Below are 27,915 nucleotides of genomic sequence, written 5' to 3'. Positions count from 1 at the left end.
TTGTCACACTGTGCTGTAACCTTTCCTCATTCAGACAATGCTTCACTCAATGTTGATGACCAGCTGAACCAGGACCAAAAACCTGTTGTAGAAACTAATGCATTTTCTCCATGATTAAATCACCCATTAACATTATAGTCATAACCATGCACACCCACTGAATAGTCCCTGGCAAAAAGTATTTTTATCATTAAAATGAATTTTAAAATTGCATTCATGCAATGCAAGTCTTAAAGAAATACCCTGCACCAGTTCTAAAATAAGCATCATCAATTCAGCATGGGTACATCTAAACAAATGAACAACATTTCCCTGCTCAACCTGAAACCAGTAGTGTCACTGAAACTGCCTTCCCTTGTTTGCTTTTTCTTTTTTTCCTGGTCTCCTCTTGTTTTCACTTTTAGAGAGTACGTTTAAGAAAGCGGTAGAACAAAAAAAAAGTCACAAAGACCTCTGAGTTAAAAAGGGAAAGCAGCAGGAGAGGTACAAGTCCATGTGATTCAAGGCTTTTAAGTGTCCAAGTCCTTATCTTTTTGCTTTATATAAACCACGATAGAATTCAGAACGAAAAGTTAAGAATCATGGAGGTAACGAGGAAGCATATTAAGAAAGTCATGTACGCACATATATATATACATATGGTAAAAGAAGCAAACACAACCTACAAGTAAATGTTGTAAATAAGTAAACAAATAAAGTATACTCTTTCTATGGGGAAAAAATGTTAGCTGGTGCAATACATTGGATAACTTTTGGATTTAAGCTCTTTTCTTGAAGAAAAGGTAAGATATTGCGATAAAACTCCTTTAGTGGGGTTTTGCTTGCTGCATATTGCCCCCTAGCAGCAGGATCCTCCTCCAGCACATCCTCACCCAGCCCTCTACCGCCTGTATCTCCCAAATTCCAACTCAGAGGTTAATCCTAAGAAAAAAACCATCATCCTCACAAGTGAGTCGCCTATCTCTCCCCCGTTTCCTTCCCCTAATACACTCCAAGGCTGTCAGATTTGGAAGGCAAAGCCCGGGAGAGCAAGGCCAGCCCAGCAGGCTCAGAGTGCCAGCCCAGCCCAGCCCGGCCCAGCCCGGCTCGGCTCAGCCCTGCGGCCGGGGAGCCGTGCCCGGGAATGCCAGCCAGCAGGCTGCAATGCCAGCGAGGATACCCGCTGCTGGCAGGGAGGGCAGCTCTTTTTTTGGGATGCTGACACCTGTTTACGAGGCTCTGGCCCCGGACCAACAGAGCTGCCGTGCTCTCCCAGGAACACCCGCACACGTCCCGAACTCTGCTCTGCTCAAATCCTGACAGCAGGAGCTCATTAGCGCCGCATCAGGGACAAGAAATGTAAATTCCCCCTCGCCCCTCCAGCTGCGAGCAGCCAGATGTTGCCCCGAGCTGTGTTGCTGGTGGAGAGGCAGCAGCTTTCATTGGTACCACCCGGCAGGAAAAGGGAGCCCACCTTCCCTGGGGCAAACTTAATGTTGACACCTCCTGCCCATCCTTTTAGGGATGCTGGTACCTCCTGCCCATCCTGTCAGGGATGCTGGTACCTCCTGCCCATCCTTTCAGGGATGCAGATACCTCCTGCTCATCCTTTCAGGGATGCTGGTACCTCCTGCCCATCCTTTCAGGGACACTGGTACCTCCTGCCCATCCTTTCAGGGATGCTGGTACCTCCTGCCCACCCTTTCAGGGATGCAGGGATGTTGATACCTCTACTGCCCTTCCACCTGCAGAAAGGTGAACCCTGCTTCTTTCATCTTCTCCAAGTAGGACACTTTGGAACTCGCCCATCTCCTGTGTTTTTACATTTATTTTAAAACTTGCAGCCTACATCTGTGCTGCTTATTACCTTAATGAATCAAGTATGATGTTATGACCCAACCCATTAAAAAAAAAAAAAGCTCAAACGCTCAAACAGTTAAATAAATCCTGGACTCCACAGACAGTTTCCTTTGCAGAGGAGAAATACTTCCAAAGCAGAGTGACCTTGATGTACCTGATGCTGACAACCCACGCTGAAGGGCAGAGCCCATTCAGACACTTTGTGTCCAGTGCTCAGGGGTCACAGGGATGGAAAAACTTCAGCTCCTGGCAGGATTGTTTGGATGATCAGCTGGCTTAGCTCTGTTCCTCACTACTGAGAATGGTGGGGCTCTGGAGTGGGGCTGCAGCTTTCCTGGAAGGCTGTCTGCAGCTTTAAAGGTATTGATCTATTATTGTCAGCAACACATTCAAAGCAGGTTAGAAGAACACACAGCTATGACATCATTTTTTTATTTATGCTTGTCTATTTTTATTTTCAAAGATTTATTTACTCCATTTGCAGGATGCAGTCCTGGGCTTGACCTCATGCCTGATCTGACACAAACCTTGTGAAATGTAAAAACACAGAGCAAAACCACCTAAAACCTCTAAAGAGAATGAACATTTTGATTGAAATGGCATTTTCAACAGCCCATAAATGACAAGAAGATACAAATTCTACCATAACATCACTGCCTGTTTCTCTAGACCCTGTCAAATCTCATATTTTATGAAAACACATAAAGCCTCTTCCCATCCCAAAACAAACTTCACTTTTTTCTCCACAGCTACCAACAACTATTTAATGGTCTATTAAGTCAATCTGTTTTCAGACATATTTCTTATACACCTAAGTTAAGCACTCTTCTACTGCCAGGCACCAGAAAAATATTATTTGCTTCTGTTGCTATTGCACAAAGATCAGCACTAAAACTATGCTCAAGGTTATGGTGAAAACAAAACCAGATATGGGAGAGCCACTGAATCCATGTTTTAAATATGTTTTGCAGGGTTGTGATTCCCATTATTTTTGTTTGTATGTTCCAAGAGAAGGCAGTTTTTATCAATGGGAGCGATAAGATGAAAGGAAAAAAAATACTAAAAAGCAGATTATGGTGAGAGAATTGGTATTTATTGGGACAGTGGATACCCAAACTCTCACCAGAGTCTAAATATAAAAGATATCTAGATACATTTAAAATATGATGTATATTTTCCTTTACCAGGCTTTAACAAAAGCCTCTTTATACCAAACATGTGGAAGTGAGGATCTAAAAACTACCAGTTTTACTCTAAAAATCTCAGTCACGGACTGCAGCCTGGAGCTGAGGCCATGGCACATGTGCTGGCTGGGAGAGCTGCTCTTTATCCCTCAGCTTTCCCATTTAAACTCCTAATCTTGAGACATTTGCACTGCTGTTTACATTTCCATGCAAAGTCACAAGGAGGTTTGGGCTGCATAAACCCAGTCATGGATGCCTTGGAAGGCTTTGCTCACCTGATAAAGAGGGTTTGGGCCACAGGCACCACACTCAGGAGCTGCTTTTGCACATCTGAGCTGAGAGAGACAGTCACTGGGGCTGGGATTTACAGGGCAGAGCTCCACCCTATTTATATATATATATATATATATATATATATATATATTTTTGGGTGTGCCCAGGCAGGTGGAGCAGATTGGTAGGGTGATGGGAGATATCCAGCTGAGATCCCAGCTGTGTGCTTGACTCTCCTGAGTTTTCTTCATGGCCCTGCAGTTTTATCTTGGAACGACACCAGTACAAGAAAATAAAGGGGCAGGAAGCTGGAAGAATCTCCCTCCCTGAGCAAGGGAATGCAAATCAGTGATGGGAAAAGCTCTGTTAGCTCCTGTCTGTCCAAGGGAATGCCATTCCCTGTGTTCCCCAGTGCTAAGGAAGCAAGCTGAGGCACACCAGAGGCAGAAGCCCTAAGAAGTGTTGATGCAAGCAGGCACTCTGCTCCTTGGTTTTCAGAAAAGAGATGAGATCTGGGAGGATGCCATGGCCCAGCCAGGCAGCTCTCCCTGTGCCAGGGGATGCTGCAGGAAAGCAGGACACTCCTGCTCAGGATTCCCAGAGTGGCAGAATTCTTGGAGCAGAAAGCTGACAGCAAAGACTGCTTCCCTTTGGGGCCAGCAAGGGGAAGGTGTGGGCCAGTGCCTTTCTAAGGGTTCTTGACAGCCCCCAGGTGAAAGGCACCCTTGGAAGGTTGAGGATGGACATTCTTTGCAGTTTGGGAAGTAGAGAAGGACAGCAGGGCAGAGGCCAGGCTCACCAAACCTCCTCCTTAAGGAGCTTTTGACACTAATTATTATCTAATAATGTATCAAGATCCAGTCTAGGTATAAACAGCTGCCCTGTGGGTTTTGTAACAGGAGACAGGCTCACTAATCAACCTGGATTATCCAAAGGTACCCTGGTACATTTCCTGCCCAAAAACAAAGGAGAGGCAATTGCCATGAAATTGCTGTCACCTGTACAATGGAAAGAAGCAGAGCGTGGAGGGCACAGCTGCTCACAGGCAGCTGGGCCAAAATCTCTATCCAAATATCTCAGTTTCATTCCCAACTTGCTCCTGTTTGTTCTGCAGCAGCACTTTTGCAAAAGGAGCCCAGAATCCATCCCAAAGGTGTGGACCTTGAAGAGGCAGATTTCTACATCAGGGTGGAGGTGCCTAACACTGCTCCCTCCAAAAAACAAACAACAAGGAGTTCATATCACAAGAACCCAAGACAGACTTATTTTGAAAGATGATTGTGCTCAACTTGTGTAGAAACAAGGACATCTTGGCAAACTCAAAGAGATGTCCTCAAAAAAAAAAAACAAAACAAACACCTAAAGACTTTTCTTTTGTAATTATGATGACCATAAAACAAAAACCAGTAAAACACTACCGAAAACAGAAATAATAAAGGGCAACTCTAGTCCAGTATTTTATTTCCAAAAGTGTGAGACAGGATTCTCCTGTTCTCTCCATCTCTCTGTTCATTATTCTTTGAGAAATCATTCCCAGAAAGAGCATCACCAGACAATCACAAGTGTCACCAGAGGGGCATCATTCTCCCCATGACAAACCCTCAGCACTCTCTCCTTGCTACTAGAAATGAATCCTCCTCCACTGAAGAAACACCTCTGAGCACCACAAAAGTATGGCCCAAACCAGCAAAACTAGAAATTATAGATTTTCAAACATCATATCTTTTCTGGAGCCAATTCTTCTTTAAATTCCCAAACTGCAGCTGTTTCACCATGGAAGAGCCCAAAATTCATCACAGGCACGTGGCCAGTGATGGGCTGCCCAAAGATATTCTGGTAAGAAAGGAAACAGCAGCTCCTCCCAAGAGCAAGCATTTGACATCAACCCAGAGAGAAAAAGAGAAAAACATTATTTGTTTTCATATTTCCTGAGAAAGACATTGAGGATGTAACCTTGTTATTTATGCAGGGTCAAGGTTTCATCCTAGAATTTAGGAAAGGAATTTATTTTCCCCTAAAGTGTGATTAAGTTTATAAGTCTAAGACAAGTTTTGATTTTGGTTTTTTTTTCTGTTTTGGTTAGCAGAATAATATTTCACTTTCTGTCTTCACTTTTTTTAAAAAAGGAAAATGTGCTGTTCATTTATCTGGTAAATGTTTATCCATTCTGTGTTAAAAACCCCTAAACAATAGAATAAAATGGAATTAAACTTTAATACATTGCTTATCTACAAGCACTGAAACACTTAGAAAAACAATATTCTGCATGAGGAAAAAAGCCCTGTGTTTTACCAATATGTTTAGGAAAGTAATTGTTTTGGATACACTAAAGGACAGTATCTGTTATTCCATAAACTTGTTCAAAATCTGCTGTAAATGGCTATTTACAAAGTTGATTGCTTTTTAATAGCACATACTCTATGCTGGTGGGTCTGTTAAATCAGTTTAATAAACATATTTTTGTCAGCTAGGTTTCTAGTCTCATGAACAGTCTCTACAATTTTAGATTTGGGGTTTTTTTAACATTCAAGCTCTTTGGAAATCATCTTGAAGTGGTTGCTTTTAAATGTGCAATAAATGTATTGCTGGTGGAGAGAAAGGGAAGTTCTGACTGCAGCAATGATGTCAATATTGGTATTTTTAAGGAAGAGAGGGCAACTAGCTTAATAAAAACAAAGGTATTGCAGTTCTGATTGATTTCAAATCTGCCTGAGATAACGATGCTAGCAACATCCTTGGGCCCTTTGCTTTACTGACCTTTTGGGTGTCTGTGGCCTGCAGCAGTCGCTGGTTTTTGTTATGATACTGCATTTTTTGGTTTGAGGGACAGACAATATTTAAAATATTTGAACCAGTTGCAGAGGGTGGAAAAAAGATGTTTGATAGGGTAAATATTGGTTTTCATGCTGTCAGATCCAACCCAATTCAGGATGAAAGCATCTTTCTTTCCATGAGGGTAAGGATGGACAGAGGGATGGGCACCCCACCACAGCATCCCCCTGAGCCAACACACACTTGTGATGTTTCTGTACCTGCTTGTTTGCTTTGCCTGATTTCAACACAATTTTTTATTTAGGTGAAACCAACTCTTCTTCCCTGAAAACTCTCATATCTCAACTGTATTCATTCAGGAAATATTTGTAACTCAGATCAACAGTTTGAGTTCTTTCTGCCTTTTCTCCTTGCAGGCTGGTTTTTGCCTTGGGACCAGGGACGGGCAGGACAGGGAATGCCCCCACAGCACACCCCCAGGCAGTCCAACAAGATCCTGCAAGGAAACCTCAGAGCACAGAGCCAACTCTTCTTGATAAACATCCCCCGGTGGTAGAGCACAAATCTGTCTTTTGTGAAAGGCTGGGTGCTCCAAGGGTACTGAAAACTGGAGCAAGTGTCAATGTAGGAACGAGCTGACTCTGCCCAAAGCTTTTGGAGTGCCAGTTCCCAACGGAGGAAAAACCTACAGACCCAGGCCTGTTCTGTCACCTCGAACATGATGTCCCAGTGGGAAAAACATCATCACACCTGGTGCAGCCATGAAACAATCCCCACAGCCTCCATCGGGATCTCCCCAGGCCACAAAACATGGAGTGCTTTCTCTGCTCATCTTTACACTTGCTCATCAGCCATCAGGCTCTTAGAAAGGACTCAGCCCATGCCCTTTTAAACAAGATTTAAAAAGCCAGGCAGCAAAAATCAGCCATTTGCAGAAAAAACTGTGTCTGAAATGCTACTTTTCATGGTAAGACAGTGTCTTGCTGGTTTGACAGAAAGGCACACTTCTTGCTGATTGTGAGCCTTTTGAGCACCCATATCCTGTTTGGCTTCTCTCCTTGATGCCTATTTATTTGGGAAATTGGTGGTGTGATTCCCAGGGGTTTGGATGCTGTATCACTTATCCACATCAATAAACAATCTGGAGCACTGTTTAAATATGGAAACACTTTGCAGCAGCACAACCAAAGGCACTGGCTGTGCTGCTGCTGTGCCTGGGGGAAAAACAGCAGGGGCAGGGAAAGGGATCTCTTGGTGAAGACAGCCATTTATCTCTCATTAATCCACCAACACCACTGGGGCACACCACACAGCTGGAAGATTTACAAATTCTGCCCATCCTGCCCTTGAGCTGGAGGCTCTTCTGGTTTGGGTAAGGATATAATTGGTTGCACCATTTACTGACAGTTCTGCTTTCTCCTTGATTTTTAGATGCCAAAACGAAATCTGTTTCTGCTGATGTCCCAGTGGAGACCTGGGTGGAGAACTTCCAGCCACCAGTGGTAGCAGAGGAGCTCCCAGAGCAGAGCTGCAGAAAGCAGTGTCCAACCCAGGGGAAGCCAACGCCTTAAGGGCAAACTGCACACCCAGTGCCTGCTGTGCACCCTGTGCCCAAACACAGCACGGCTCCTCTGCTTCAAGGAACACCCACAAAAATATCTTTGGCATGACTGCAGAGCCTCCAAGAGCCCGTCAGAGCTCCCAGCAGGGTGTGAAGTGCTCTGCTCCAAGACAGGCTGCTCCTGATCTTCTCCAGGGCTGGCACCTGCCAGCGCCATCTGGCACTGCAGGTGCCCCGGGATTCCTTCAGTCTGTGTCAGTACAGCTGTCCCTCTTTGAGAAACAGCTCAGAAAAAGGAAAATTACTATTTAGGGTGTGTCCAGTGAAGATGAACAAACAACAGCAGCTTTTTTTTCGGGGATATTGCCTGCAGCACACATCACCCGTGGTGTCAGACACAGGAACTCAAATTTAAACAGATGCAAAATGACAGAGGGGGTTGTGGCAGTGATGGAGGGAGGAGCTGCTCTTCCTAGGACACAATAAAAGAACTAAAAATCTACCCCCTCATTACCCACTTTCCCCATCCTACACTGGATAGTCAAGAAGACAAACGAAGGACAAATAAAGTGCACAAGTGATTAGTTAACATTTAAAACACTCAAAAGCAGTCATTAGAGATGATGTTCCAAAGCAGAGGTTCATGCCAGGGCAATAGTGGCAAAAAAAAAAAAAAAAAAGAAAAAAAAGAATATATAAATAAAGTAAAACAAAACTATTTTTGTAATGGTACTTGAGAAATTTATGAATGGGATTCTGTGATGTGGTTGCCTGAAATAGCCAAGATTTGGACATGGTGACCCCAGGAGTTCCTGAGAGCAGCTGGCACAGAGGGTGAACAGAGGGTTTCCCACTGTGCCCTCCCCTCTCCTCTCAGGATGGGCTTTTCCCTCTGAGTTACAAACAAAATTCAGCATCAAAGGCACCTCACACTTGGACAAGGATGACAAATATTGCCCCAAAACCAACAACTCCATCCAGAAACCCAAAGGGAACTTTGCAAACCCCACTGGCCAGATGCCTCTCTCCCTCTACTTTCTTCCAACATATTTCCCTGGATTTCTTTTCATTTTTGTTGCTTTAGGCTGTATGCTACACATTTTTCTTGTGAAAAGATGCTTGAAACAGGATAAAGTCCTCCAGGTCAGGCTTTTCCAGGCCTGAGCAGCATTACTACATGTTCCCTACACAGAGATATTGTGGATTTATGTTTCCTTTATGAGTCCAAGACCCTTCTCTGAGGAACTGCCATGGAACTGGCTAATTATCCCTGCCCAGATGGAGGATTTTGCACTTGTCTGGTTCTCATCTCCACTCCTGGGAGCACATCCTTTTCCAGGAAGATAAGCAACAACAAGTCTGTTTTAACAATGCAAGATTTAAGGCTGCTGGTACCGGATCCAAACCTCCACAGACACAAAAAGCTGAAGGGAGAGGCACCGACCTCACTGGTTCAAGTTTCAAAAAAAGTTTTGGTGGAGCAATCTGTCATCAGCAGGCTTTATTTTAGATCTATTATCAACTGTCCTGCCATGTCCAGCCTGAAGTTGGCATAGAGGAACAGAGCTGGCATTTACCCTTCTGGGTGCTTTTTTTTGGAGGAATTTGATGGAAATACAAACCATATGTGACCGTACTCGAAGCAAATGAAACCAGTACTTCTGAGTGGCCTGACACTGCACAGATCCAATACCTAAAATTGTGGAATCAGGGCAGAAGTTTGGGTTTTACACAGTAAAACTTAGGAGGAGTAAACCTGGAGGAGATTCTTCTCTGTAAACATGAGAGCACATCTGACATGGAGATCAAAAGGAGAACTTACACTAATTATACCGAAAAACAATCAGTGCTCCAGAACAGATAATAATGAGAAATGAACACTGCAGGAAACTTTGATGTACTTCTTAGATAACTGTGGTACTTTAAAATTGGATGCAGTTCAAACATTTAAAACATGTCAGTCTGAGATCTACATTTCAGATTGAGAATGTGTTGATGCACATGTAGATTTTAAAATAAACACACGGTGGAGCAGATCACAAACATGGATTAAAATAAAAAAAAAAAAAGCAAACCCAAACCTCTGCTCTTCAGTTAAATCTCCGGTGTTGAAGAGGTTTTAAAACCACTTCTCCTTCACGCAAGCTAAACCCAAATGCCAAATTTTACTGAAATCTGAATTACTGAATTAATAATTCAGTTTGCAGGCTGGATTGGCTGGGGTGCCTGTTGACTCAGTGCAATTTGAGTCACAGGCACAGCCTAGGTGACACTGCCAGCTCCTGCTCCCACCAGCAGGCACAGCACCGAGGGCAGAACGTGTCAGTCCTGATGGAGGAGAGCACAAACCTCTGGGTGTTTCAGCAGGCCATTTGTCTTGCTGATGCTAATGAAGATTTCTCAGGATGGGTAGGTCTGGTTCATTACTGCCTAAGCTGTGGGACCAAGCTGAAAAGGTGTTCCCAAGAGCATTAGTAGTGACAGGATGAGGAACACAAAGCAAAAGGACAGAAATTTGGAGACTTTCAGGCTTCTCTAAACATACTTCCTTATGCTCCTGTTTAGTAGTAAAATATTTTCCTGTAACACCCTTCACCAGAAAGTCACCTAAAACAAAATAAAGAACTAAGAAGACAGCTAAAGGCACGACTAAAAGACAGGTACAGTTTTTCTAAGACTGCAGCTGAATGAAATATGTGAAGAGAAAAGCCACCACAGGGCAGGAAAGAACCATTCCAACAGCACCATCAATCCATCCATTTACACAAGAAGTAATGTCCATGTGATACACTTCATTTTCACTCTCTGCAGCCAAGCCATGGGACGTGGATTTTCTCAGTATCATGATGTGACTTTTTCTGGGCATCAAAAAACACACAATAGCCTTCAAAATACCATGAAAATTCAGAAATGCTATTAACAACAAAAAGTGTTTTCCCCCCAGCATTTTCTATTTACATTTCCTGTGCTCTGAAGTTTAAAATTCCTATGAAAGTCCCATCTGGGGGCATGGAGAACACAACTGGAAGAGGTCCACCAAAAAATTAACAAAAAGATAAATTTTTAGAGCACTTTCTCTATATAAACTACAAGACAGAATGTTGCTGCCACGATTACCCTTCAGGAACAATATGTGCCAGCACCTTTTGGACTGTTTATGAAATTGGCCATTAAATTTAAACACTTTGGAGGATGGAGAAGAGCCCGTGGCTCGCTGGTTTTAATTATTTTGCTGAAGGGGGCTAAGAGTGTGAGTGACAGCCCCAGGGATGAGCACAGCACATGGGAACAGCCTTGGACAAAGCTGCTCATGTTCCCTGTTACATCCACACTCCAGGAAGTGGAGCTTTTCAAATTTAACCAAATTACCCAGTGGTCCTCATTAAGCCAGCCAACCTTAAGGACATCTGACCCAGGGCACGGAGTGGGGCTCCAGAGGGGACACGGGGCGCTCTCAGTCGCAGGCATGCACAGGCTTGCTGCCACCAGAATGTCCTGACACGTGTCCATCATGTCATTTTCAAAACAGCTGCTGCCCATGGCTGCGGCTGGAGTGTTTGATTACATGGAATAAGCACTGAGGGCCCAGTGCTGCTCCAGCTCCCACGCTGGGCTCCTGTCACCCCAGGTGACACAGCACAGCTGTCACCTGCAGGGTGGCTCCTTCCTGGTGCCCACACCAGTTATTGCCTGCTGGAGTCCATCCCCTGCAGTGCTTCTAGAGCCAACCAAACACACAGCAGCACGTGAAATCTGAACATGCAGCACCACAAACACTGGTTTCCTTCCCTTAAGAGGCAAAGGAAACAGCTCTCATTTTATTTTCAGGGTGCAACAGCAGCCGGCACCAAGGAAAACAGAGGCAGAAATACTTTTCTAAAGCCCTTTCCAAAAACATTTGCCATCTGCATGCTGGATGATGGACCATGTCTACACACTGTGGGATTCCAGCAGCAGATTTCAGGGATTTCACATTTCTGAAGCAATTGGGAGTCAAATATTTTTGCAGCCCGTAATTCTTTCAATCAATTACTGCCTACTGGTTACAGAAATATTAGAAATCCTAGAGTTCATAATTCTTAAGGTCCAAATTCATTATTTGAACACATAAATCTGCTGAGACAACATGCACCTTCTCCTCTACCCTAAAAAGGATTCCTGGAGCACATGCAGCAAACTCCCAGGCAGCAAGCTCTGTTCACATGGAAATGTTAAAGAAGAGCAACAATATCAGAGTGCCCCCTGTGTTTATAATTATAGCTTTAATAACATTCCACCTCCTTTCTAATTTTTTCCCCCAGGTTCCATTTTTGGCCTGTTCTCAGTGACAGCCTCTCACAGGCATTTCCAAACTACAACACATACTTTGGTGAACTATCAGTTTCACTTACTCCACACTGATTTTTACTTGATGGCATCATTTATTTTTTTCATGGTGGGGCTGTGGGTTATTCCCTCATAAACAATAAAGCATTTAAAGGATAAGTGCTTTGAGAAAGATTTAGCAGGTTTTAGTCATCCAGATACATACCCATCTGTTCACTTTTATCTGGAGTTTTGGATGGGTTAAAGTTATACATGGATAGAGGAAGGAATGACAGGATTGAAGTTTTAAGGTAATGATTGTAGAGTAAATTAGAGTGGAATGAAACAGCACTATCAAGTCCAAGGAGAGGTAAAGGCTGCATGAAGCAGACTCAATCAATAAGTGATTGATCAAGTGTTGAAGCAAGAGAAGGCTGAGGAATGGGGCAAGATCTCCTAATGAGCTAAAGCAGGTATTGCTCTAAGGTCCCTGCTCCTGAAACCACACACAATGGAAAGCAAAGCAAGGGCTCAGAAATGCTGCAGTTATAACCCTCATGGGCCAAGTTCATCATTTTACTGTAGAAATTCAGTGAAGCAAGGTGGGTCTTATCCTCTTTTTCCCACAGAATTTTTTCACCCTATGTCACACTGCTGTGCACCACCACTAAAATACAGAAAATGCAAAGTGAAACCCTTCTTCACACAAATTTTGAAAAAACCCTCAGTGCAAGACACCAGCTGGAGCAGAGCATGCTGGATTCAGAAAACACTTTGGCTCATGTTTTACAAACCAGCCTCTCAAGCCACGCTTTACCAGCCAGTGTGGGAGCCAGAAGTTAGGAATATGGAAGAAAACTCCTCAGGGCTAGGTTATCCTCTCTCTGCTTGGGTCAGACTCCTTGCTCCCCCCTCAGTCACACCTGGAGGCAGCCTGGAGATCCAGCCTGTGGGAATGCACTGATTTCCCACAGAGAATTTCTGTGCCCTCCAAACAGGGTGAGTAAATATCCCTAAATAAAAATTACCTGTGGATTGTGCCACAGGTGTAAAACAAATCAGGCTGTGCAAGATGAGAAGCTGGAAAAGAGAAATCACCCAGATTTGCCCTCTTCCAAGAACTTTTTAAAAAGATCCTTTTCCCCCCAGGTGCAGCCTCTCTGGACCACCCAGATGCTCCCACATGGGTCCAAGAGGATTTTTACATTCCTGGGCACAGCACAAGGCACAGGGATGGGAGCAGGGGGCACATCTCCTACATCCAAGGAACTGACCCTCCAACAGCATCCAGCTGCTCTCTGCATCCATTGCTTCCTTCCCAAACATAGCCAGCTACTTACCCCATATCCCCAAACTTCATAAATAGCTGGGACACTATTGCTTTTGTAAATGAAAATGAGAAAGTAACAGGGAAAAAAAAAAAAGGAAAAAAAAGAAACTAAGAAAGAAAAAGGACAGACACAAAATTAAACAATCTACCTTAAAATAAACTCTGTGGTATTATCTGTCTCTTGTCAAAAAGTTATTAGGGAATAAAAGTGACAGGCTGTCTACTAAGATACATCCCATGACCAAGTGACACACCTAAAACTTGTCAAAGACTTCCCTCTGTTGATGTGTCTGCTTATCCTTAGTGCCCACATGTGTTACATTACTGCATACTCTTGGAGGGTGGGAGCTCTTGATTTATTTGTTGCGGGGAAAGAACATTTCTTTCCCCCACCTGATTTCACCCTTCTGATGTGACAGGTCTTTGTCTGTTCCTCACATAAACCAGAGGAGTCCTCGACTAAAACCAGACTCCATGTAATTATTTTCCCTTAAAAATAAAGTCAATAAAACTGGCAAATATGAACAAAACTGGAACTGATCTATCAAAGAACTGTAAACAAATTTTCCTCCAGAGCACATTCTTCACATTGAGGAATTACTACTGGTCAGTATTAAAAGCAGACAAATGATGTGGTGCTTTGGTGAAAGAGGGGATGAAACAACTCATGTGGACAAGTTACAGAAATGGGAAAAGGAGATGGTGCCTCAGCCCAGACAGCAATTAGCTTTTGGGAACCCGGTGTCTGGTGTCCAGCCCTGCACGTAGGGCCCCTACAGAACATCTCACATCAGAGCTGAGCACCAGGCTCAGCCAGCTCTGCCTGAAAACTGGGCTCTGACCACAGCTTTGATGTGGCTGTGCACTGGGTACGTTCCCATGAAGTTTTAATTCTTGTTAAAACTGCGGGAGGGTGGAGCAAGGACACCAGGAGGGCCCAGGAGAGAAGCGCTGCTCTGGGGGCAGTCTGGAAAGGGTTTCCTCTGCAGTGGAGCCAAAAACATTCAGAGGGATTTAAAAACTGTTTGCAGATGAATATCTGTACTTTTTTTTCTGAGGAGAAACTTTAAATGAAAATTAAACTGAGCAAATAAAGCAAGCTAGAGCTATTGAAATAGAAAGTGTACGGATCATGGGAAGGGGAAAAGAGCAGGAGAAATGCTTCACACTGGAAGGTGCACCCAGGAGGGCAAGTACACAGGAGTTAGAGCCTGAGCAAGAGCAAACTGTGTGTCAGAAACCAGTCTACACCACATCAGCTGGACGGATGGAGAGAGAGATCTTACCTGTTAACATTGCTAAGGCCAGATTCAGCACAAATATTCATTCTGTTTCTTCATTATCTCCTCTTGGGGAGCAATTGAAACTCTCTTTTCCACACCATGAATATCTACTTTTATTTGCTTTTGTCTCAATGCAACCTGAGTGATGTCACAGTAGCCCAACAACAGCAAAATGTTTCCTTCCCAATGCTGAGAGGAATCCATAGGCCAGGGTACCAGAATTCCCTGCCTTCCTGGATGTTCCTCAGAGCATCCCAACACCAACACAGCACTGCTTCACAGGATTCCATCACCCAGTCAACCAAAAAAGAAAAGTGCCTTCAAACATGAAGTGAAGAAAAATCCATCTTCTTTCCAGAAGCAAGTGCAGGGGGCAGCTCAAAGCTGAACCTTAAGAAAAGCCTGGTCACAGAGGGTTTTGCCTTTTAATATGGTTTGGATTAAAATCCTATCTGTCCCCACAGCTTTGATGAAAGTCTTGTTTTCCGTCTCAACCGAGAGCAATGAACTAAAACAAAGAACTTGACACACGTACATGTCTCCAATGTACAAACAACTGGCTGTTTCCATAGAAAAACCAGAGAACAAACTGAAATAACTCTAAAAAAAATGAATTCCTGGTCTTGTAATAAAGGCCACATGGTCCGCTCAAGTGAACGCAGAACTGGAGAGGCAAAACTGATTGGTTTTACCCAAACACCAATACTGATTTAATCTCTTACTTCGTCTCTTCTTCATCCCAGGACATTCCTGTGCAAACTGCAGGACTCACCCCTTGCTCAGCAGAGCATTGGCAGAATTAATTATTGAGCATTTAATCAAATCAAACAGTGAATGAACGTACCCTGGAGTACGAGTTCATGGAAAACACAAAGCAAACCAAACATCATCGACTGAATTTTTGTGGTTGAATCCAAACCTCTTATCTGTACTCACTGGAACCATTCTGGTCTGGGCTGCACACAAACTTATTTTGTACACCAGAGTCAAACACAGTTCAACAAAGCAGAAAATCAACAGAAACACCATTTGGAAGCTGGATATTACAAACACCTCTTGCAAGATTTTGATACCATCAGACTCTAGATTTTGCCTTGATTTGGGAATAAACTGATATTCTGAACCCCCATCTTACAAATCCCACAAGCCCAAACTCAACCTTTCCTCCACTGGGCACCACTGTCAGCAAAAAGTCACTGATCAATAATGCTGGCACTGTAAGTTCCAGCAAGGAATAGTACTGGCAAAGGCTTTGGATTTGAGCTGAAAACCCATTTAGTTAAGAATATTTTATTGTGGAAAAGCACGTGGAAACAGAAAATAAGTTAAAATGATAAAGAGACCTGAATAGAAAACCCATGGTTATAAATGGAACAGTCGCTGTGAGCAGACAGTTCTGTACATCCACATCTGCTCCAGTTCAAAGTAGTTCATGTGAACCAGGGGAAGGAACTATTTTTTCCTTCAGTGCTGCAAACCTATCTGCAGTCTGGCCAGGGCACAGGGTAGGAAGAGGGAGAAACCACCATCACTGGCTCAATCCAAGTTTCAATGAGATGGAGCTGCCACCATATAGGGATATAATATAGTAGGGATATAATATAATATAATAGGGAAAATTACCTTTCCCTATTTCCCCTCCCATATTAAAACACACTTAGAAGAGAACAGCAACATTTGCAAACACTTGCAGCAATTAAAACTGTTTGTTTTTGCTAAAACCAGGCTTAACAAAAGCTCTGTTTTTGTTCCTCTGCTCACAGATAGTTTCTGTTTCACAACTGTCCCTTCTGGGGCTGCTTTGATGATAACGTGGGAAAAGCAGGCAGAACAGTTAAAGAGGGAAATAAATATATAAAAATAACGGGGCTGCTCCAGGACTCATTCAGGTTCCAGAGGAGCTCAGATTTCCTGCCTGTGGCTAGCTGAAACATTTTTTCTACCCAGTTTGGTCTTTGTTTCTCTAATATCCTCTCTTCTCCTTCCTTTGAATCTTAATTTTTTTTTAAGTAACAAAGAAAGCAGTGGCAAGAAAAATGTGGTGTGAAGAAATAGAAAGAGCACTCAAAAAGGGGTGAAAGCTGGAATTAGCTCCCTGTTTTGCTCTGACAGCAACACCATACTTCAGGGGAAAGACACTACTCTGTAATAATCTGGTCATGAAAAGTATTTATTTGCTTACTTACGTTATTAAATGACTTCACACATACAATCCGTGGGATTTAAAAGCTTTTTTTTTTTCTTTTTAACATCAGATCAGTTCACATTGAGGTTGAAATATGTTTATAGGGTCCCTGAGTTTATCTGCCACAGGAAAAAACATGAAACTTCCCGCAAACCACTCTGCTCCTGGCGGAAAACCCGCTCAAGTCAGTCAATACCCAGTAATTGCTGGACTGAAATCAATCACAAGCTCCCAGGAACTGCTTCAGCTGGGTTTTGCTTTAAAGACTCAGTGCTGTGACTGATGAGAAGGTGAAATCCTCAGCTACCATTAGACATTGCTTCCAAACTGGACGGCAAAGCCTCCGCTGGAGCAGAGCTGATGAGAAGCTCCCCGACAGGCAGAGATCTTCAGCTAAAGAACCCTTAAAAACCCTGACACAGATGCACAGAGAGGGGTGAAGGGGCAGGGCTGGGGTGTCAAGTGCTGCTCCTGCCAGGTGGAGAAAGCGCTGTGGAGGGTGGGAAGCTGCTGCAGATTCCCTGGGACACAGAGGCAGGGACACAAGGCACATGGGAGGGTCGCCTGCCCAGCCGCCCACTTGCCACCAAAACCAGGGCTATTTGTACACTTAAGTGCTTCTCTGAATGAGGGCCAGAGGGCACGAGGAATTGCAGGACACAGCCCCCAGGAGCTATTCTGAGAAAATCTACTGAAGAGGGAGAAAAAGGAAAGCTTTTGTTAATTTGTATTATCAAGGCAACAGAGATCTTGTTTTGGAAATGATAATCTGGTTCTTTTAACTGAGAGCTTCTTAGCAAGATGCTACAAAGAGAAGTTTTAAAAATTGAATTATTTCATCTGCCATTTAGGAACTATTAGTTTTAAAAGGCTTAGATTTGATTTCTATGCCTCTGGTATGTTTAAAATCTAAACCAAAACCTGTTTCTGCTCTTCCTCTGATAATTAGTAGATGGTCTTTGGTTTTCATTATCCAGCTATTCATTTATATTGTCAGATGGGCTTAAATGGTTAAGATTAATCAAAAATACTTTATCACAACACACAAAAGACAAGTCATTATGGCACTATAAGAACAGAGACAATTTCTTTTGCTGCCAATGACTTGTCATTATTTTCAGCATGTTTGAGAGAGCAGATTCATTCTCAAAAGAAAATGATCAGCTGCAAATTTACAAAATAAGATATTTAATTTTGAGTTATTGAATTTTATATTTATTTTATATTTAATTTATTTTGAGCTATTTAATTTTTACAGTGTGATGGCACTCCTCAGTCCCCTACAAAGTAAGCAGCAGGGTGAATAAGTCTGGCAGTTCAAACTCCATTTCTGAAGAAAGGAGCACCTAGAACAGTTTCACCCTGTGTGATCTGGGCCAGACACAGAGCACTCTGCTTCTCCCTCACCTACACAGTGCACAGGGTCTCACCCTGGACAAATGTTCTCTTCTCTCAGCTGGATCCATTTCAAGTGAACTGAAATGACCGCTCTTGTTCTGTGTTGCCTGTCAAACCCATAAATTCAACATTTTCATTCACCAGAAGTTCTGCAACTTGAATGCAATGCAAATGGAGCGGTGGGCTATCACAATGTCTCCCTAAAGTTTGTGAAGTCCTCCAAGATCTGTGGATACAGAAATACCTTCTAAAGCATATTCAAAAGGGCTGGGACATGATTTTGGTGTTCAGCCTCTTAACCTGGGAGTTAAAGGAGGCTCTCCTGTGTATCCTTGAGTACAATTGTTCAGAAACAGGATCTGTTCCTATTCCAAAAGCCCAAACATCATCTAACACCTCAGGGCACACAAAGTCAAATATTTCTCCAAAATGACAGAATGTGAAATCCATAGCAGAGGGAGAGGAGTTTTCCCTGTTAGCTGAAGTGTGTCCTGGCAAGGCACCTCAAGCTGCTCTCTGGTGCCTTTAGCTGGCCTCAGCTTTCTGGCAAATGGATTATTGACAGCAATAAAGATTCAAAGATGAAATAACATCTCAAATCTATGTCCCTATGTCCAATGCTAAACCCTAAAAGACAAATTGTGGCAGCCTGCAAACAAAACCCTGCTGGTACAGTGCTGATACCCAAAACCCCAAAAACCTTGAAATGAAAGTTAAGGATTACTCAATCCACACCCTCTGTACAATCAGTTATGCTGATTATAAAAAACATGGAGTATGTGGACACTCACTCTTCATTATTCTGTTTGCCACTAAGAGAAGTACTCCCAAGATATATCCTGGCAAAGGAAATGATGCTCAGCATGTTTTAACTTAGATTACTCACCATTTTTAATGAGTGAACAAAATTACAGCATCTCCTGCTACTGCTGTACAGAGGCAGCCTTAAATTTCACCCAAAGGAAACCTCTACCTAAAATTCCTGATAACAGTAATTTATTTTCACATCTGTTTAATTCAAATTTATGGTTGGTCTGGGGCAGAAGCATGATGAACTGACTGCATGCCCTAGGAGAATAAATTTGTGAACATACATTGCTTGAGCTGATTAAAGAAGAGTAAGTGTTGCTTTGGATGTTGGTCTGATGAACCTTAGGGATAGTGTGAGAGGAATAATTGACCGGAATCTCACTTTTATTACTTTAGTGATCACTTTAGTGATCAATTAACCTTAAGAATTCCACTTTGAAGGATTTTTTTTTTTAACTCTTTGCACAGAACTGCAAGGTCTTACCACACTGGAGGCAGATGCAGAAAGCAGCTTTCCCCTGCATGCTGCCCATGCCACGTGTGAGACCCCTGAGGCTCAAGCCCAGAGCCAGCCCTCTCCCTCACTGACCCCAGAGCTGCAACTCCCACACCTGGCGAAAATCCTGGAAAATGCCTGGCTCCACATCCTTACTCTGTGACTCAGGCTCATTTCTGTTTATACTCTTGTGAGCTGAAGAATGATGATGACTAGTAGCTATATAGATAAATAAAGTATATTAAGTCACAGGAAGTAAAAAGGGAAAACCATTAATTTATTTTTAGAAACCTGTTCTTGCCATTCATCAGAAGAAGAAGAACATCCAAAAGTTTGCAGCGAGATACAAGCATCTGGATGGGGTTTGCTGACCACATACCAGCATTCAGACTACTCACAGAGAAGCATTTGCCTTCTTTAGACCAGTCCCAGACTCCATGCCAGGAACAGAGGATACAGACAATAATGGAGTAATTCCCACTAGCAGGAAAGGGGGCTGTCCCCACACAGCCTACAGCTGCTTGGTCTCCCCCTCCCAGTGCTCCTGCAGTAGATTCCTCCCTCCAGATGCACCTTGGCACCAGCTGGTCCATCACAAATAGGAAATGAATAGGAAGGTGAGTGCTGTCCACACAGCTCCCATCAGCAGTGCCCACAGCAGGTCAAACACCAAGGAAAACATCCCAAGGTCCAGATGGACAGCCCAAGGTCCTGTACCCGGCTGGGGCAATCCCCAGGTACAGGGAATGGACTGAGAGCAGCCCTGAAGAGGGGACTTGGGGCTGCTGGCTGAAGGGAAGCCCAGCTTGAGCTGTCAAGGTGTGCTGGCAGCCCAAAGAGCCAAACTTGTCCTGGGCTGCCCCAAAACCAGCGTGGTAAGCAGAGTGAAGGAGGGGATGCTTCCCCTCTGCTCTGGGGCCCCAACATGGAAAGGATGTGGACGTGCTGGAGCAACTCCAGAGGAGGCCATGGAGATGCCCCAAGGGCTGAAGCCATCTATGGAGCCAGGCTGGGAGAGCTGGGGCTGCTCAGCCTGGAGAAGAGAAGGCTTTGGAGAGACTTTAGAGCTTCTTCCACTGCCTAAAGGGGATCCAGGACTGGAGAGGGACTTTGGACAAGGGCCTGGAGTGCCAGGACAAGGGGAATGGCTTCAAACAGGGAGGGCGGATTCAGATGGGATATTGGGAAGGAATTGTTCTCTGTGAGGGTGGTGAGGTCCTGAAGCAGATTCCCAGAGAATCTATGGCTGCTCCATCCCTGGAAGTGTCCAAGACCAGGCTGGACAGGCTTGGAGCAACCTGGGATAGTGGAAGGTGTCTCTGCCCATGGCAGGGGGTGGAACATGATGATCTTTAATGCCCTTTCCAACCCACACCACCCTGGGATTCTGTGACCGTGGCACTGCTAATCAAAACCAAAGAAGTGATTAAATCTGGATCTGGATGCTCAACTCCCAAACACTGCATGAACTCAGGACACCCACACACCCCTTGCTTCCCCTCCTCTTGCTGGTTTTCCCAAAACAGCACCAATCCAACAGTGGAAACCTTTTGGGGCCAACAGCGCAGCGCCGCACTCGTGGTTGAATTTAACAGGATTTGCATAAAAGCTTCCATCTCTTGTGGCCTGCAGAAGTTATTTTTTTTCTGGGCAGTCATACCACAATCATAAAGTCACACCATATTTTGAATCTTTGCCTTCCAAAATCCAGGAAGAATTGCAAGGCATGCTCACTGACATGTCGTGTGGTGTGTGGGCAGCCAAGATGCCAAAGTGCAAATGTTCAGACACAAATACTCAGGAGGTTTTTCTCTGACTGTTAGAGCTGCTCTGGACAAGTGTCATTAACAACCCTTACTTCAAAGTAGTAAAAATCCTACAACTTTGAATGATGCTCAGTCCTGAAACTTCCACCTTGGCTCCCTTTCCACTTCTTATAGAACTCCTACAGTATCATGCTGAAAAGTAGAGTTTTAAAATGTATTCAGAGTTCATTATTACCTCCATGATGTCACTGAAGTCACTATCTGCTCACTTTTCCTATTCAATTTTTAACAGTGTGTCCTGAATCAGCTCTGAAAATGTAATTTAGTTGCTAGACTTTTCCCTTTTTTCACTAATTGAATGCTGTGAAATGTATTTCTCTCTCCCTGGCACATTTTCTCTTAGTAAACCTTACTTATCAGCACACAGATCCCTAGTGCACGTTGCAAGCTTGTTCTGCAAGCAGGATATCAGCTGACGTCAATGAAGATGTACAAGGGGCACCAACTATTTTGCAACATGTTTAGAAAACAGAGATTTTTCTTGTTTTAGTCTGTACTCCTCAGGATACAAATGGAGAGGTAAACTAGCACGACTGGGAGCCAGGAATACATAACTCAGACTGTTGTGTATCACTAATGTCACAATAGAAGTCCAAAAATGTATAGGATATGAAAAGAGCAGTTAGTGCCTGCTAACCACTTAGGCTTTTCATAACAGAGTTCAGGTTTTAAAACTCCCTCAGAGCACTTACAGTTGTGTGGAAAAAAGTCATAGGTGTTTGTGTCAGTTTGAAAAAAGAAAAAGGTTCTGCCTTTCGGAGCTGCAGTCTGAAAGGCCATCTCCGTAATTGTATACATTATTAATATACCACTGATAGGAACAAGAATGTACATCCAGGTCCTTGCACAGATAGAGAGCTGCCAAGAATAAATCAGATATGTAGATAAGGTAAGCAGGCAAAGATATTAAAGAGGAATGGCACTGGGTCTGGTGTTACTGCTATCTTTCCATCAGTTCAAATGTGGAAAGAGTTTCTGTAATGGCTGGAAGGACAGACTGCCAGCAGAAAGTCCAAAAAATGTGAACTGTGGGAGTCTGAAGAAGACAGCAAACACTGGCATGTGGGCCAGCCACAGAGGAGAGGCAGGGACAAGGCACTGGAAAGAGCAAAGCAAGCCGGAACATGGAGCACACGGAGCAGCACAAAGGGCACGGAACAAAGGCGAGGTGAGGACGGAGCAGGGACACGGTTCAGCTGCTGCAGAGAAAGGCTGGAGGATGCAGGGAGGTTAGGGGGCAGGGAGAAGGGCTGGCCCTCCCCACCAGGATGTAGTACTACTTTCAGAAACAGAGGGATGAGGGATACAAATCAAAGGCTGAACCCAATAAATAAGAGTCTATTTCCCCGAGGGCATGCGGGCTCGCCCAGGACGAAGCCTGGTGACTAATGCAGGCCAGCAGAGGAGCTCTGCTTCCTGCACATCCTGAGCCCCACAGACATTGTGGTTGCTGCTAAAAGGCCCACACTGACCATAAATTACCTCGCAGGAACAATGGAGACACCACTATCTCTGTGCTCTTCTCAAAGCACCAGAACAAAGTGGCGCAGTGTTAGTGGCATTGCTCACATCTAGCAGCTGGCACAAGATGACTTAGCACCACTGAAAATAACCCCGTGACAGGGCCCCAGCAAAGCTGCCAACCCCTGAAAATTTGTCATTTGTAAAGCCCCCTCCCCTTGGGATTTGTATCTATGACAGAACTACAAGTCTTGTCCTGATCTCCAGCTTGGCTGCAAACACGGGTGAGGTCGGGGAGGTGAATAACGCCGTGCCAGCTGAACACCTTCTGCAGTCTCAGAAATCACACAGAGCTCTTTCATCCCACTCTGCTGACTTGGCTTTTGTGTAATAAAATGTGAGGCTGCGAGCAGAAGGGCTTTGTCAGAATCCCTGAAAACACTCACAAGAAATAAGGAGAGCGGTGACTTCCATTCCTGGAGCTCACTGAGCCAGTGGTGCACCTATGCCTTGACCCAACAATTTCTACATGAAATGCAAGTTTTGTCAGTGTGGATACTTCCAATTCCCAATCAACCTGCTTGAGGACACTGCTAAGCACTTTGGACAGGCTTCCCAGATCTCATCCCAGTGCTGACTGCCCTCTGTGGCAAACGTGGGTATTAGCAGAGGAGTCAGCCTTCCGAAGGCACGGGGCAGAGATTCCCGAGTACCTGGACAAGAGGGAGCAGGCTGCTGAGCTCTGTGTCTCTTCCCCCAGGAGCCACAGACCTTGCTGTACAGTGTGATACAAGCAGCTCTTCAGCACTATGATCTTGTTGAGAACAGCTCCTTCCTGCTGGAGAGGTTTCTGGTCAGGGCTAAGATCCCAGGGGATCTCACCCAGGATCCAGCTGTGTAAGATGCCAAACCCACCCCGGTTAGTGCCAAGTATCCCCAATAAAATGGGAGTGGGGCCAAACTTGGCTTTCATCAGCCTTTCACACAGTAAAGTCCTCAAGCTTTTCAAGCCTATCACAGCCCCTTCCTTTCTTCCTCTGCCCAACGTGACCCTAATTAAAAGCGAGCCTTGTTTTCCAACCACAGCACATCCCCAAGCGTTTCCTTTTCTCAAAACTGCCAGAACCCAAAGGGTGCAATTCGAGTCAAAAGGGACATTTTTTCCCTTCCCCATGCCAACAAACACTGCTGCTTCCCAGGGCTACTCTGCTGCCAGCCTTCTGTTTTGGCACGTTGCTCTCCCCCATATTTCACATCACGCACGCGTGCAGCCCCAGCGTGTGGCCCCAGAGCTCCCCACCTTCCTCGCAGCACATCCACCACACCTGGCTCCACCATGCCCTGTTCCCCACACCCTGGTGCCCTGTCAGAGCTCCCAGGGGCTGCCAGCCTGGGGCAGGACAGGGAATGCTTCCCCTGGCACGTGCCTGCACCAAGTCAGAGCCGCTGCCCTGGCCGCATGTGCGCTCGCCCCAGGAATTAATAAGTTATTACGAGAAATTAAAATATTAAGTTCGTGATGTGCATGACTGCAAGTTACAGAGCTGGAGAAGAAGTCCTAATTAAATCAATACAGTTATTAGTCCCTTGTCATCTCTGATTAATTATTAGCTTAATATGCTCCATCATTTTCACTGTTAATGGAAAGAGCTGCAGTGCTACCAGGGGAAGCAGGGCTGTACACACCAGAAACCTGTGGAGACGCGCTAGAACTCCCAGCTCTGGGCTGAACAAGGTCTTTCAGAGAAGAGAGGAAGAAACATTTCATTTTTGGGGGTGCTCATCTGACAGCATTTAAGTTTGTTTCCAAAGGGGGCAGAGGTTTGCTCAGGGGATTTTTGACTGCTGAAAGGTTAAGGGGTAAAGACTTGACTTTCTAAAGCTGGGCTTAGTCCCAGGCACTTGTCCCGGTGCCTCCAAGCTTTTCTGTGCAGTGACAGGATATCACCACAGTCCTTTAAGGAGCCAACATGCCCCTGCCTTGCCCCAGAGCCCACCCCAGTTGTGACCCTCACCCCATCCTCACCAGCTGCACTCATTAATTCCCCCATGCACAGAGAAGGAGTGGGCACCATAATAAGCTGGCAGGCATCAGCTGTGGAGCCTGGCTCCTCAGGGCACAGATGTAGCTTGGGACACCTGTCCTTTCATGCCACCGACAGGGCCAAAAATAATGTGCTGAGCTCACTTTTCTCCTTGGTAGTGATAACTGAAACAGTACTTTGGATTTAGGCAACAGATAGTATCGACCCAGAGCTCAGGGGAGCACAGCTTCCCTTTTGCTTTCCTGTCCTACATCATCCCTTCACTGTGCTCAACTTTTTCCTAACTCCTTGCAACGAGCAGGTCTCCTTTGCTGTCTGCAGGAGGATTTTTTTGGAGTGCAAAAACTTCAAGGATGCGACTTCACAGCAAGTCACAAAGTGAATTTGTACCACAAATGCTGCTATGTCATTAGACAGGAGCTTTGTTTGAGAAACAGCTTTTACAAACAAGCTCTTTTGGATAGGTTATCAACAGAAATACAAACACACGCTGCCGAGAACAACACTGCTCCTTGAACTCGTCAATGAATTGTTCATGCTGCTAAGGGGTGATTCACTAAATTAAATAATGTCACTGTAGAAGACTCTGCTTCTCAAAGATAAAAAGTCACTCAAAGGATTTCTCAGGACTCTCAGCACCAGCCTATTGCTGCGATTACCTCATGATCAATTGCTGCCTGCCCCATGAGTAATGGTAGTTCCCAGTGCCATTTCACCATTTAGTCCTCTTACCGATATCTCTGTTAATGTACTGCCACAACACTTCAGCTTCCCCTGATCTACCTGCCTTCCACTGCAGTTGTGCAAAGATGGAGCTCCTTATTTCCAGGAAGAAGTTAAGGCGGGACAACCAGTGTCATGCAGAAACCCTGTCCCCCGCTCCTTATAAAGATATAAAGCCCACCTGTTTTGTGCCAGACATGAAAGAAAAAAGTTTAAATTCTGAGTGCTCTGGCCAGCTTAGGATTGATGAGTAAACAGCATTTCTTCTAGAAATGGGCTGAACTCCAGTGAAATATTTGGCTATTTAATGAGCAGGCTCTAGGATAATGGTTTTCGTGGGAATCCAAAAAGTGGGAGTAAAGAAAAGGGCTCCCCACGCTATTCTTAGCTGCAAACAGCTAGATTTGGAATTTTGATTGTAAAGCATGGAATTTATAAATGGTGCCATGCTAAATTTACTTCATTTGTATACAATTCAGCCGGATAATCAGAAGTGTTCCAGCATGTTCCTGGTTAGCATCTCGGTTCTGGTTTTATTGTCTCCAAGCTGGTAGAAAAAATGCGCCCAGTAAACAGTGCTTGCAAAATTTGTGTCCCAGTGCGTGTGCACGAAGGTTTTCTATACAGAGATTTTATATAAATGCGCATGTGGGTGCACATGCATGCACACAGACACCCAGCCGTGATTTATTTCTAGAGGGAAGCCAAGGAAATTCCCACCCCCTACCATTTAAACGATCTGCTCTTTGGCTCCAAACATTCTGCAACTTCTCAGCCAAGGAATGTATTTTCCCCTTCCAATATAGATAATTTATTTTGCTGAGCACATTAGTTAATGATAGCGAGCTACATGATTTAGTCAGTTCTGTAAGAACATTACTGACAATCTCAGACAGATCCATTTCATTTAGCAAGTTGTTTTTTTTTTTTTTTTTTTTTTTTAGCTCGTCTTCCTCAGCACGGTGTGAATTAACAGCAATCATCAACTCAAGGATTTGTCACATATACTTCGTACTCCGGCAATTTTTCATAATTAGGTTGGCTTCCCGCCGTTAGACGAGCTTTTAATTACGATATTAATATAGGTTAAAAGGACTTTACACTGCTTTACGCTTCAGGGGGCGGGAGGGGGGGAAAGCGGGAGGTGGGAGACGAGCTATTTCATTTCACCGGTACTCCGCGCCGATTATTTCGGGATTTTTAAAAATAGTCGATGAAACGCTAATAATAAATCCCTTATCGGGGCAGCCGGGGCGCTGAGCCCGTCCCCGGCCGGGCAGGAGCGCGCCCCCATCCCGCACCTTCCCCAGCGCAGCGGCGGCGGCGGCCGAGACTTACGCGGTCCCCAGGGCGCGGCGGCCGGCAGCCTGCGCAGGTGGATCTCATCCTTCTCCATCGCCCGTCCGAGCTCCGCAGCCCGCCTGCCACTTGGTACCAAAGTGAACTTGCCAGGATCCCTCCTCCCGCCGCTCCTCCTCCTCCTCCTCCTCCTCCTCCTCCCTCGTTCCCCCTGGCTGCCGGGGCGGGCGCGCTGCTCCGGGAGCGGCTCCGCGCAGCGCCCCGCCGCCCCCGGGCACACTTTAAATACGAGCGCCGGGCGCGCCGGAGCGCGGCCCTCCGCGGGGAGCCGGCCCTCCTCCTCCCGCCCTGCCCTTCCCTTCCTTTCCTCTCCTCTCTCTTCCCTTCCCTTCCCTCCCCGGTGACGCCGCGGCTCTCCCCGCCCGGCCGCCCCCGCGCAATCCCCGCGCGTACCTGCGGTGGCGGCGGCGGCGGGGCTGACCTTGGGCGCGGGGCGGCGGCGCCGGAGCGACGGCGGCAGCTGCGGGCGGGGACAGCGCGGAAAGGTCAGCGCGCCCCGCACGGAGGAACCCCCGCGCCGCTTCCTCGGCCCTGTTGGTTTTTGTTTTTTTTTTTCTTTCCCCGCACTTTCCCGTTTTTGCCGCGGTGAAACGGAAAAGCCAGGCTGGGTCTGCTGTGCTAAAGCCCCGGGATCGCTCTCCCCTTGTCCGAAGTGCGGGCTGGACGCTGCCCGTGTTTGTCACAGCCGCGGTGGGAAAGGTGACGAGATTCCCAGCTGGGAGAGCGGGGTTAAAGTTCTCCGTCCCGCCAGGGCAGCCCGAGTCCCGGGAAAGCTTCTTCTCCCAGGTCTGGTCCAGGAGGGATGCTCTGAATGTAGCCCTAGACACCAACAAGCTCGGGCCCTCAAAGAACAAATTTTTTAAACTTTTTTTTTTTAGAAATGTGAGGCATAGAATAGCTGGCACTCACTTTTTACACCTCCTGCTGCGTGGCTGCAGTATTTGTACAGGGGTTTGAGTCGGATTTCAGGCTGTTCCGCTTTTCAGCATCCCACAGGGACTCCCAGGTCTTCTCCGAAGTTACAGCCTGAGCCCATGCTCTGCTGCAGAAACCCACTCAGGCAAA

The 27,915-nt window shown here is 45.3% G+C and overlaps 1 protein-coding gene across 1 annotated transcript in view; it reads right to left on the bottom strand.

The window, feature by feature from the left end:
• The window catches only part of ANO1 (anoctamin 1), a 71,199-nt gene extending 44,290 nt beyond the window's left edge, over positions 1-26,909 (bottom strand). The window contains exon 1 of the mRNA XM_036384847.2: positions 26,830-26,909. Coding sequence (XP_036240740.1) covers positions 26,830-26,887 — 58 coding nt within the window. The 5' untranslated portion in view covers positions 26,888-26,909. The remainder of the gene's footprint in view (positions 1-26,829) is intronic.
• Positions 26,910-27,915: the final 1,006 nt, after the last annotated feature.

Source organism: Molothrus ater, chromosome 6 (assembly GCF_012460135.2).
Source record: "Molothrus ater isolate BHLD 08-10-18 breed brown headed cowbird chromosome 6, BPBGC_Mater_1.1, whole genome shotgun sequence".
Taxonomy (NCBI): domain Eukaryota; kingdom Metazoa; phylum Chordata; class Aves; order Passeriformes; family Icteridae; genus Molothrus; species Molothrus ater.
This window is presented reverse-complemented; position numbering and strand designations above follow the sequence as displayed.